This window comes from Betta splendens, chromosome 11 (genome assembly GCF_900634795.4).
Source record: "Betta splendens chromosome 11, fBetSpl5.4, whole genome shotgun sequence".
In the NCBI taxonomy this organism is placed as follows: domain Eukaryota; kingdom Metazoa; phylum Chordata; class Actinopteri; order Anabantiformes; family Osphronemidae; genus Betta; species Betta splendens.
Genome location: NC_040891.2, coordinates 13,330,395 through 13,342,491, shown reverse-complemented (window position 1 = coordinate 13,342,491; position 12,097 = coordinate 13,330,395). Strand labels below are relative to the sequence as shown.

Here is a 12,097-nt window from a genome sequence, read left to right as displayed (position 1 = left end):
GTGATGATAGCAACAGAAGAGTTCACACCATCTGCGGAGGAATTGTGTTGAACAAACACGGCATCAGCTTCTATTCAGGAAATGAAATGAGCTGTAAGAAGTGAAGCTCAGTCAATCAAACACCAGCAACATGTTGGATTAGTTTTGGTTTGTCGTATTTTCTTATTACAGTAAACTTGCAGCATTTAAAGTGTAGATTGTTGTGATTATGACCATATCTGTGTGTTTATTTAAATGTGTTTCTGGATGCGTTTGATAAGGACAGAATACAGCTTTATCCTCCTTCATCATGTCGCTGCTGTCTCATCTCATGCTTACACTAACGTCTCAGGAATCCAGATATTCCGGTCATTTATCTCCACATCTGCTGAGATCTCACTCTGTTTTATCATAAGCTAGATTTTGCATCATTGTGATGAGATGTGTTGAAACAATAGCTGGATGCTGGTGCGATCCTGCCACAGCCAAGCAGAAAGTAGTGTTGAAATCAGCTCTGCGTGGTTCCAGGAAACGCATCTTGTTGTGTTACGAAGAAACGCACAGATCTGCAGGTTGCGTCGGATGCTAGCTCTTAACGTGCTACCGTTCTTCACTTTATTCTTCTGTTTCTTTAATACTTCTGCCCCAGAGTCTGGTCGTCCTCCGGCCCTTCAGGAGAACATTTCAGGTTCAGTGATCCATCAGCATCCAACTCAGAAGTGAGTCCTTCATGAGTGACTGTTGAGGTCCAGGTCTACGCTTGGCGCTTTTCTCTCCTCCGTGGTCCTTAAATACCTGGTGTAAAGTAACAAACAAGCTGCCAAGATAAATCACGCTGTTTTTCCCTCCCCGTTCTAAACAGCTGGCATTTCATCATGCTGCTGTCATCCTCAGTGCAGTTCCTGAGGCGGATAACGGGTCAAGAGATTAGCAGACTAAAGAAAGTGATCTGTCTTTCGACCTGACAGAAAACCTAGTCTGTACGAATGCTACTGTTTGTCTGTTGGCAACTGAGCCTGAAATAAGAATTTATGGCTGGTGTGCTGCCAAGGACCACCTGGACCAGGTCACGTGTTGTGTTAAGCTGCTGGTTCTTATTTAGCTTTACCACTTTAGTTAAATTCAGTGACATGTTTAGCTTGTTTTTATCTGGTCTTCTACAGGTTTTAACCCACATTTGTGGTTGTTCCTCAGCACTGTATAGTTGTTGAGAGACAGAATTACAGGGTTATCTTCAAGTGGAAGAGGCTGAGCTTTAGTTCACACAGTAGCAGCACAGCGAGTATTTCACACGCCGCACTCACATTTTGATAGAAATGCTTCACGTCTTCTTGAGGAACACGGGCTCAGACACTTTAACAACACTGCACCCAGCAGGAAATACTCAGCTAAACAAATAGGTCCAGCACATGACGAATGCCTCACAGTGCCACTATCGCTGACAGATAACCCAGCGTTTCCCTTTTACAGTTTAGGAATGTGAAACATGAAGGTTTGAGCTACTGTAAGGGTATCAGTGTTTGTGCGCGGCCTATCTCATTAATAACACAGACATTAGCTACTGAAATGTTTTAGATGTCACTCGCAGCCTCGTTACCAGACAAACTGGTAAACTGTAGATTTAACACCAATTCCTCTAAACACAATAACAAGATACACAAGTGTTTTGTGATCTGACCTTCCTGTTGACGGGACAAGAAGAACTTGAGGTCAAAGCCATATGCGTGAATACTACCTTATTCCGTAGCTCCTCCTGTGTTCGTCACACCTACTGTAAACCTGATTAGAGCTGTGATGTGTCTTTGACTTACTGCCCCCACAGCGCTGGGGGAAGGGAGTCGCTCGTACTGAGGCTGCACACGTTCAGCCGTGGCCTGATGCTCCTGGTGATGACCTACAGGGTCTGTGAGGTGAATGTCAGAGGTCAGGGCAAGTCATAAAGTCCTGAGAGCCTATAGCACCCAGGAGGGAAGCTGGGAAAAAAGTGTTGGTGTTACGAGGTTGTGAGAAAATCCTGGCTTTTTACAGCCAATGGCCTGTGCTCTAATGAGTCTGTGATTCAAAGCGAACCAGTGTCTGTATTAAGGCTAGAAGAAAATCAGCTAAGACCTCGTTTATAACAAGCTGAACTGGCACAGCAGCCTTTTATAATAGGCCTGTTGGCCTTCACTTCCTTTGATGTTGGGTGAGGCAGAGGCTCCACTAATTAATTGATCTCTATTGTATGTGTGGAGGAGAGCGGCGCCCTCCAGATACACAAAAAAGGGATTCAGTATTTAGGAAGACTAAAGCAACAGTGACCCGCTCCTTTATGTGCCCAGTACGAACCAGCACCGTGCTTTGACCCAGAGATTTGAGTCTCCACTGCGTCCTCATGGTGCCGCTGTTGGAGCCTCAGAGTTTTCTTATTTAGACTCGTTTTTTATTTATTTTTGTCTACTATACTTTTGGTTTGCAGTTGATAACTCAATTGAGGAAGACTTCATGTACTGTCCGTATGACACTCATCACAGAAGTTAAATATTATGGAACACATTGCTCAGTGTTTACAAGCTTCCAAGGGGCAACCTTTATTTTCATTTCTGATTCAAAAGTGGGGTGTTTTGGTACAGTGTGTGATGTCAGACGATCAAAGCAGCGTACGCTTTTAATATTTACCCAAACAAAGTAGATGGACATCATTCTTCCATAACAAAGACGATAGCTTGCTTTTGGTTTTTGTGTCTGTGGTCTGTAGTTTTAACGTCAAAGCGTCACAAATGATATGGTGTTAGAAGTTACACCTGAAACAGACCGCGGTACCACCTGCAAAATCAGTGCCGCTACAGTAAAAGTGTGTGTGCAGCTGTCAGACGCTGTCCCATAAGATGCTAAATGGTGCATGTTTATGTTAAACACACAGTGACGGGACTTAGACACCGTCAGAAGTTATCTTCAATATACGTAACCACAAACGTGGTATGTGGCCTCTAATCCACAACATCCACGCTCGCGCTTCTGTGGCCTCTGCTGCTGGTGAAGGTTGGTCAAAAGGAGGTCATTCACGGCAGACGATTACGTTGACCTGCCGTTCCTGTTCGTCTCCTTTCCCTGGCTGAGGTCGTATCCCCACAGGGAAGGGCAGTGCAACCTAAATGGTGTCACAAATAGCCCTCATAAAGGCCCGGGTGGAAAAGTGCATCAGGGTGAAGCCAAAATGTGATTATGGGAAGACTTAGACGGACATGGTTGCTTTTTAGTCCTGGATGTGAGGCTTCTGCATCACCAGCTGAGGTGTGTCAGCGTGTGTCAGATCATTATAGGCTAGATTGAACTGAATGGGAACCGCCAGTAATCTTTGAGAGGCTCAGTCCAACCCAAAGCCTCTCCAAGCATTACCTTTGCAGTATGCGAGCCTTCCAGTCTATGATTAACCATCCACACCTACAGTAAGCGAGGACAGGGAGGGAACAGACAAACAGTGGGGTCAACTTCCTGCTCTGAATGACCTACATTTAACCAGGTAGATTGTTGGCATGAATCTTCACCCTGTAGATGGGTTGGTTTGGGATAAAATCTAATATTGCATATAGTTTTAACAAGAATAAAACTGTAGTAATATTTGCATGTGATGTTCACAGGTCGTTCTGTCGGCAGCTACAGTAGACGTTGCCTCTGGTTGTTATAAGCATCCTGCTGTTTGGGTTAGAGGCGTCTGAGAGTGTGTTGGTTGTCACTCGTTTTGTTTGGGAACTGCTGTGTAACTGTTGCAGGTGCACACAATCTCCTCTAGTTTCTGGAAGATTGGATCAAAACAGTGAGGGAGAGGTTACATAATTCACTGATGGGTTAGCATGACATGTTCAGAGCCAGGTTGTAGTAGCTCAGTTAAAGCTGAGAGGATGCTTGAGGTCTGGATGTCATCAGACAACAGATGCAGAACTTAAGATGCTTCCTAATAATAGCTCTGCAACAGGTCAAGCTGCTAAATCAACTTTGTAGAAGGATGCTTTATTTTGAGCAATGAAGGAAATTATTTTATGGTTTTAATTAATATCAATCATCAGTTATTAACAATATGTCAGGGAGCAGTCTATTGATCCGGGGGGGGCAGACCCTCTGCAGAAGGGCCCAGGAAGATCTATTTGATAAAAAGTACAATGAGATGGTTAAGTGCAGTCAACAATACTCATACAAAACAAAACAAACTTAAACAACTGAGCACACAGAGGGCGCAGCTCGGCATCGTTTCCATGGCATTCTGGATGTTTTCAGACCTGCAGCGTCGTCAATAAGGGCTCGTCTATAGGTGTACATGTGGTTTGCACAGACCTGTTGGCCTGTGCTACTCCCCACTTCAAAGAATCTGGCTGTTTACACCCTGGGTTGTGTTCATACTCAACTGGTGCACACATGCCGACGCGTTTCTCATTCCTGTCAGATCCCTTATTTATGGAACACTTTCTGCAGCTTGTCCCTTATTGTTGCTGCCCCCTTATTTCCCACTAAAGGGTGGGATTCAATCAGAGCTGCATCAGTTGAGTTCAGCACGTCAGATACACTGGGTGCATGTTGTGGGCAGCAGCAACAACCAGATTTGATAACAGTTCCTTGTGTATGTTGCATCAGTTAAACGCCCAAATATTAGTATGTAATGTAACCTTAAAATCAGGTTACAATACAGTATCTCCAGAGATGATGATGGTAGGATGGTTAATGTGATCAGCACACAGTTGTATTATAATGTACAGTGGCATGTGTTATTGTTATGGCTGAGGCTCCTGTCAGATCCCACCACACTTCTGTTTTGTGTTGACAATAGTTGGGAATGTAGAATTCTGAGCCCCGACAAGAACAATCAACTTGGCACAACTGTGCACAATGAAAAGTGAAGCTAAAGGGGACGATGATGGAGTGTATAAAAAGACCTGACACAATGAGCGTAGCCCAGAAGTTTATCACTTGGCAGCCGGCCTGTACAAACAACAACCCCAGCTCCGGCTGCTGTTGGCAGCTGGATGGCAGCCTTTAAACACCCGCTCAGGTCGCTCACCTCCTCCAACGGACTGGGTCATGGCTGTTCTGGGGCAGTGTGAGCTAATGTAATGTAATGTTTTTTGTTGTTTTTTTTAGTAGCGCTGTTTTTCATTTATGTAGCAAGGTGGTTTCTTGCTAAAATTTAGATAATTGATTTACTCTGATTTAGGATCCAGGACACTTACCGTATAAAGACCGTAAGCAGATGTGTTACTCAGTCCAGATGTGAAAACCTATTACTTACCATCTACAATACTTGAGAAAAAGAACACCATAGATGATGGGTTGTAGTCTTTCTTGGCTTTAGGTACAGTCATATTCATCTCCTAGTCTAGCTGTTGACTTAGGTGATGTATAAGTCCAAAGATAAGTGTGTTTACACCTTTAAATCAACCCAGCTTGCTATCATTTAACTGTGGTGAGGTTTAACTTTTGACCCAACTTTGACCTAATATTTCCACCATGTGTTTACCCAGAAAGATACAGCATAAAGTCTTCATTTCCATCTCTAGCAGTGCAAACAAACAGCAACATAGACCTAATACATGTGTCACCGTTCTTCTGTAAGGGTGTGTTCTCATTTTCTTTGTTTAGTTTTCTCTTGAATGATCTGTGAACACCCAAATCATATTGATATCTGTCTGTGTGCGTGCAGCGTTGGCGTTGGAGAGTAATATCTATCCTGAGTTGAATATTTCAGCACTTGTTGATGTCAGTCATAGCAGAGAGAGTAGGAGGGGTTGGAAACTTCAGGCCCCAAGGCGCGTCGCTGCCACTGGTGCGCTGAATGGGATGACTTTTAACCAAATGATGCCTCAGGAAAACCTTTTGTGAACATTTATTCATCACAATCCACCACATTGTTCTGTCTCCTTTTGATCGTACTTTTTAGATGAGTGAATCTTCTGTGAATAACAATTATCTGCACCAACCACAGGTTGTTTGGCAGTAGAACAAGGTCGACCCAGTGGCTCCTGTGAACTCATCATAAACATGAACTCGTAGTAGAAAACGTCAGGAATCACCAAAGTCTGCAGCAGTACTGTAATCCTGAGGAGCAGGAATTCACAGCATTACCTGTTGTAATGTTGAGTAATGAGTAAAAGTAACTTAAGTGATCTTTGAGGTGAGTTCAGAACGCTTTCACTCAAGCTACACTGTACTTTTGGATAGTGCACCCTCAGGCTTTTTTGTTTTCAGACACATAAATGTTTGACAAGGTGAATTACACCAGCTGGAATGCTCTAAGTCGAACAGCTTAGGCACGTCAACAAAAATGCAGATAATTATTTCAAGTGCCACATACGTTGTGTATTTACTTGGTGTATGTGTTGTGTAGATATGTTATGTAAAATGGATGTGCCCATGCAGCAGACGTGGAACAGTTTCTGAAACCTGGATGCGGTTTGTTCTTCGCCTTCTGAACATTTCTCTCCACTTTTTGCCTCCGTTCTGTGACTGAAACTACGGTGGAGTTAAACAAAGCCCGAGAAGTGCAGGAACAACTGATCAGCGCATTCGTGTCTGTCAGCGAAGCATTTCTGAAATGACTCGGGGACGTTCTTGAAATGCTTTTCAGTGTTTGTTGTGATCTTGGCAGGGAGAGGTTGGGGCAGGACAGGAGTGGGATTACGGGCCGAGTGCTGAGAGATACCTGCACAGATTCACATAATCAGCTCTGAGAAGTGTGTCATCCCCGCTCGCCTCGATGTGATGACAAATCACATTCAGCCACAGAAGACCTGGACTGAATGCTCCCGTTGCCACTCTGGCTTTCCTAAAACGACAACACAGGCTAAGCTCCCGACAGGTTCCCTGCGCTGCCGTCAGCCAACTGACTCCTGGGCACCTTTTTAGCGGAATCCTGAGCTGAGTCATGCGGCCGCGGTTATTAATCCCCACTGCCTGGGCTGCGCCGCAGTTTCGTGAGATGTTTTGGCACCGCTGGGAGTGTTGGTTGGAAAACAGGGCGTGTGGAGGTAGAGCTGAGCGTTCAGACGTCAGTAATCGAGGCCACCGCGTACCGCCCAGACGTTCCTCGTTCAGAGTCCTATTGTTTTGCTCCCGAGCTTAAGAATTCCTGCCGAGTCGTGGAGATTCCTTGCTGTGTAATGGGCTATTATGTTAGCGCCCGCTCTATTCAATAGACTAATGATTTATGCCAGAAGCTAATGTCTCGGGGGAGTTCCTCGCATAGAGCCGCATAGCTCAGAAAGCAGCTTCCATTGTGTTGGGTCCCGGGCCTGTCAGCATGCAGTTAACTTCTTCGTGCAGGTAAATAGTGCTTCAGCAGATGTGTGGACTTAATACAGTCATGGCTGACTGATGTAATAGACGGCTTTTAATAATGGTGCAGATAAGACTGATAAAGCAAACAAACAGGTGATGTCCTAATAGTTAAGCGCTGTGTTATACGGTTCAGGAGCTACATCATCACATAACATCCACTTTCCACCAAATCTTATATGTGACAGTTATAGTTCCTAGTTCTATTTGTTGGACTCATCAGAACGTAACACTGTTCTTATTAGCCCCATATTGATTAGTAGTAAAGGCTGGTGTATTTGTACAGGACTTATCAACAGCCTTATATAACACATGACAAAGACAAAGATAAAGCTTGTGTTGAGAGATAAGCTGCAAAATGAGTAGTCTGACTTCAATACTATGAGTAATACCTAAAATACCTAAAACCTCATTTTAAATTAGTAAAAGTAGGACATAAGTACTTAAAAAGGAGTATTTTTACTCTGTAGTGTGACACAAAGAATCTGAGAACTTCTTCCACTACTGAACACATGCATCACTTTTACGTCATGCATCCTAAGCCTGCGAGAGAAAGAAAACAATGTAGAATAATGTAATGCATCATTACAGCTGTTGAATAGGGAAACATGTCTATTGTTCAGTTTCACCTGCTGTGATGCGTGACACATTATGTCGGCATCTTGTTTACTTTATAGCACTTCCCTTTAAATTGGCAAGAGAGAAAACCTCTGCAGGTCTGCAGTTATGAGGAGATGGGCTGCACGGGCTGTGATGCACCTGTGTTGTAAGGATCTCAGTTCTTTCCTACATGTGGTGTCAACTGTCTTTCTGTTGTCTTCAATCGTTTTGTGCACTTTGGTCCCCTGACGTGTCTGAAACGTAGGTCTGGCTTTAAAATGTGACCTCAGCATCATGGTCTTTGAACTCTGCGCACACAAGGACACAACAGCATCTCTTACTCGCTGCCTGAGGCACTGAATCGGCCACAGGTTTGTTTGTCAAATGGAGGCAGAGTAGAGGAGACCTTTCAGCCAGTCTGAAGGTGTGTATGCTGTTCTGTAGAGTGAGAATATGCTGTATATGTAATTATCTGGCAAAATAAAAAACAGAAACATTGTTGCTAATAGGAAGTTGAAACACTGATTTATGAGCCCGTATGAAATCAAAGAGATGGAAGGAGATGTGTGGGCTTCATTTAGGGAGAAAAGCAGATGTAAGAGCCCTGGAGGGCCAGTGGGACAGGGCCCTTAAGGTGACAAAGGGCCACAGCTGTAAATAAGGTCCTTTTATCTGCAGTAACCTGCAGAGGTGGGTGGAGAGCCCAGGACAGCTAGTTAACAGGATAACAAGCGTGACTGAGGCTTTGTTCGGTCGGAGGTGTACAGTGTTTAACAGAAGACCACTGCAGGCTGTTCAAAGAAAACGTGTTTATCTACGAATGAGTCTCTCACCAGACCCACATCTCTGACACAGTTGTTTCTTTCACTTTTGCTTTTAGTGTTTTCTTTGCCAAAATCAGATTCTGTGAACTGGATTCAGATCGTTTCTGGTAAAATAACGAACTCCACACACGTTTTCGTGTTTTGTCCTGCTGGTTACTTGAGAGCTAAGATTCATGATATTCAGCCTGGTCAATCACAATTTTTCAGTGTGATCTACACACAATAAAACGCGGCACGAGAGCAAATAAATGATAAGATCTGTTAGTTTTAAATAAATGAACAAATTTATTAAAGTTAGCCTCTGTTTGGCACATTGGTAATGAAACATTTCATAGAAATGACGACCCAGATGCGATGGACCAATATGGCCACCAGAATACAGTAAATAAAAAATAAATAAATAAAACATTAGTCTTAAATTATGAGAGATGTAAAGATCAACAGCAAGATAAAGTCCCAGCAGCTGCTCTACTGCATAGATACAGTGCCCCGTGTCCTGGTTCACAGGGGACACCCTGTGAAAATATACTGTTTGCAGTAATTAGTATCAGTCAGTCAAATCCGTATCTGGTGTAAAGCACATAATGCTTTCTACATAAGCACATCGATCTGTTGCTTGCAAAAATAAAACAACGTTTGAAATATTAAGCAGAACTGCTTCTTCAATACACAGCAGCTTCTTTCTCATTTTCAGAAGCTTTCATGTTAATAATCTCTCCCAGTAAAGTCGGGCTCTTGAAATGCTGCTTGGTGTTGTGAGTCTGTGGAGTGGCCGAGTGTGACTGTAACACCGGAAGAGGTCAATCAGAGTCCTTGATTCTGCAGAACAGGTCCTTTGTTTAGCTTATCTGCCTTCACCTGAGCTCCCGTCGCTGCCTCTGACCTCATTCGGCCGCCTGAAGTGCAACCAGGCGAGGCTGTCGACGCTGTGCTCGGCTGCAGACACTGCAGCAGGTCCGCGGGTGTGACGCTGGAGCTCCAGTGCTCCGCTCCCCGTGGGAGGATGCCTTCGGCCCCTTGGCTCTGCCTCTGTGGAGGCTATCTTCCATCCTTGGGAGGCCGCCTCGCCCTCCACGTCTCCAGCAGCAGGCGCGTCTTCAGCGCAGCCTTGAGCAGCTGCTCGCTTCCCTTCAGCCTGTAGACAAAGAGGACGCGGTCAGCGTGAGCGCCGTGGACGCCTGCAGTGCAGTGCAGTCAGTGCAGTCAGTGCAGTCAGGTCAGTGCAGTGCAGTCAGTGCAGTCAGTGCAGTGAGTGCAGTGCAGTCAGTGCAGTGCAGTCAGTGCAGTGCAGTCAGTGCAGTGCAGTCAGTGCAGTGAGTGCAGTGCAGTCAGTGCAGTGAGTGCAGTGCAGTCAGTGCAGTGCAGTCAGTGCAGTGCGTGGCTGGATCGGAGCTGTCAGCTCACATTCACGCCTCCAGCTTTGCCAAGTTCCTTACGGAACACAAGCTGCGTTTCCAATTATTAATGTCTCAAGGTGCAGACATATGGTGCCACAAACCCCAGAGCTTTTAGTTTGAAACAAGATGGTACATGAGCAGCGCTGGCAGAGAGGGTGGGGGCTGTTACCTATAACTCTCACACTAAGTAGAGGGAAAGTGATGCTGCATTCTTCAGGTTGACTCCATTCAATCCTAAGATTGATGGCGCTCACTCATCTGAATTCACGGGGGATTCCTCTGCTTTAGGGTTAATCCCAAAATGTGTCTCCAAAGCACGTGCCCGCTGCGCGTGCGCGACCCACCCCGTTCCCCGCTTGTAAACATCTGGCGACCTGTTGTTGCGTGAGGCTGTAATTGCGGTGCCGTGCTTTGCACGTAGTGCGCGCGGGGCCGTCTTACCTCGTGCTCGCGCCCGTGTCGGCCGCCAGCTCGTGTTTGCACTGCGCCCCAGCGCAACCGTCGCCCTCGGCGGAGTCCGTCGGTGTCTCATACCTGTGAGCGAAAGCGCACACGACGGGGAGGGAGCGGGATCAGTTTTCGATTATTCACCCGCAGTTTCGACACATTTAAGTCCATTTAAGAATCGAAACTTGTGCAGACATGCCACGAAAACAACCCAAAAAATAGACACCCGGGCGAATTCCAGTCCCACTAACAAGAACCACCTATTATCCGCCCGGCTGCTGTTATTTCATCGTTTTAAAGCTGTGAAAAAAGGCCGGTGACGAACCTGAGGTCGCGTTCCAGGCAGAAGCTGCTGCAGGCGGCGTCGTCCTCGCGGGCGCACCGGCAGCGAGCCCCGCTCCTGGTTGCCATGGAGCCCGGGGCCGCGCGCCGCGTCCTGGGCGCGTCGCCCATGCCGTAGGAGACCACGCGCCTGGAGGGAGCGGCGACAGTTAGCGACCGGTCAAAATAGCACAAAATAGCGCCGCGTGACGTGGTTAAACGCGTTAGTTTAACCTAGGGTTTAACTATCACCTCATGAACGCTCACTTTCACCTGTGTCCTTTAACGCTAGCTTAGCTTTATTATAACAAAACTGTTTTTAAATAACCGTACTGTCATTAACAGCCATAACTTTGCAAAGCGAATTATTTATAAATTACGATTTAAATATTAGAATGAAATCGCTACTTACTCCGGTGTATTGACCCATATGATGTCCAGGTGGCAGAAATAGACGCACTCCTTATCCAGGAAAGTGGCGCAGGAGCAGCGCTTGGTGCGCACATGGCGCCTCTGGGTGACGGCGGGGGCTGCGGTCGTGTGTGCAGCCGGCGCTGCGCGCACTGCAATTACACCACAGTTATTAAAACGCCGCGGAGAAGCTCGGGTTTAAACTACAACTATTCCACAATCTAATGTGCGACCTGTATAATTTACAAATATTTACTGTTTCTGCTTCAATTCCCTCCTAACACTGATGTTGTGTTGCAAAACTTACCTGTGCACAACATCCAGGAGTACATTAGTGATAACACGGAAATCAAAACGTAAATATCCATTTCCAGGCGCTTCTAAAACAAAATGTCCGTTAATAACTAATAATCCTCTAGAATTAGAAAAGTAATCCTCTGGCGTGTCCCTCCTTTGCAGAGTGATCGTCGTCTAGAGTTTGACGCGGGAGCGCAGAAAGGTTCGTCTGGAGCGTCTCTGTCAATGTGGTCTCACATCTGCAGCCCTTTGACTTTATACCAGTGCTTCCCACCTCCCTCCTCCTCACGCAGCGACCGAACATTGTTTGTTTCGTCCTGGCTTTTATCCAAAGGCTGATATTTGTCAGGAGTGGGGTGCTGATAAGAGGTGGCGCAGCCCAGGAGTTTGAAGTTCCCTGGTTCCGACTTCATAAAAGTGGAAGTGGCTCAGTGATTCAATGCGACCTGTGCCATACTGATCTTGAACTTTTGGATACGGGGTTGCACGTGTCAGACAGCAGGGGGCAGTCGAGCGACA

General features: G+C 45.8%; 1 protein-coding gene and 1 long non-coding RNA gene across 4 annotated transcripts in view; one reads left to right on the top strand and one right to left on the bottom strand.

Moving 5' to 3' along the window:
• The window catches only part of LOC114865272 (uncharacterized), a 30,387-nt gene that overhangs the window by 11,717 nt on the left and 6,573 nt on the right, over window positions 1-12,097 (top strand). The window lies entirely within an intron of this gene.
• edn1 (endothelin 1) lies at window positions 8,967-12,035 on the bottom strand. Its single transcript, XM_029166257.3, has 5 exons — window positions 11,589-12,035; window positions 11,283-11,433; window positions 10,875-11,021; window positions 10,544-10,636; window positions 8,967-9,840 (listed from the first exon to the last, which is right to left on the bottom strand). The coding sequence occupies exons 1-5, from the start codon at window positions 11,647-11,649 to the stop codon at window positions 9,744-9,746; spliced, it is 549 nt and encodes a 182-aa protein (XP_029022090.1). The 5' UTR covers window positions 11,650-12,035; the 3' UTR covers window positions 8,967-9,743.

Coding starts and splice junctions, on each gene's coding strand:
- edn1 (XM_029166257.3), bottom strand. CDS start 11,649: ATGGATATTTACGTTTTGATTTCCGTGTTATCACTAATGTACTCCTGG. Junction 11,434..11,588: donor CTCCTGGATGTTGTGCACAG/GTAAGTTTTGCA, acceptor GTGTAATTGCAG/TGCGCGCAGCGCCGGCTGCA. Junction 10,637..10,874: donor TGCCTGGAACGCGACCTCAG/GTTCGTCACCGG, acceptor TTTCGCTCACAG/GTATGAGACACCGACGGACT.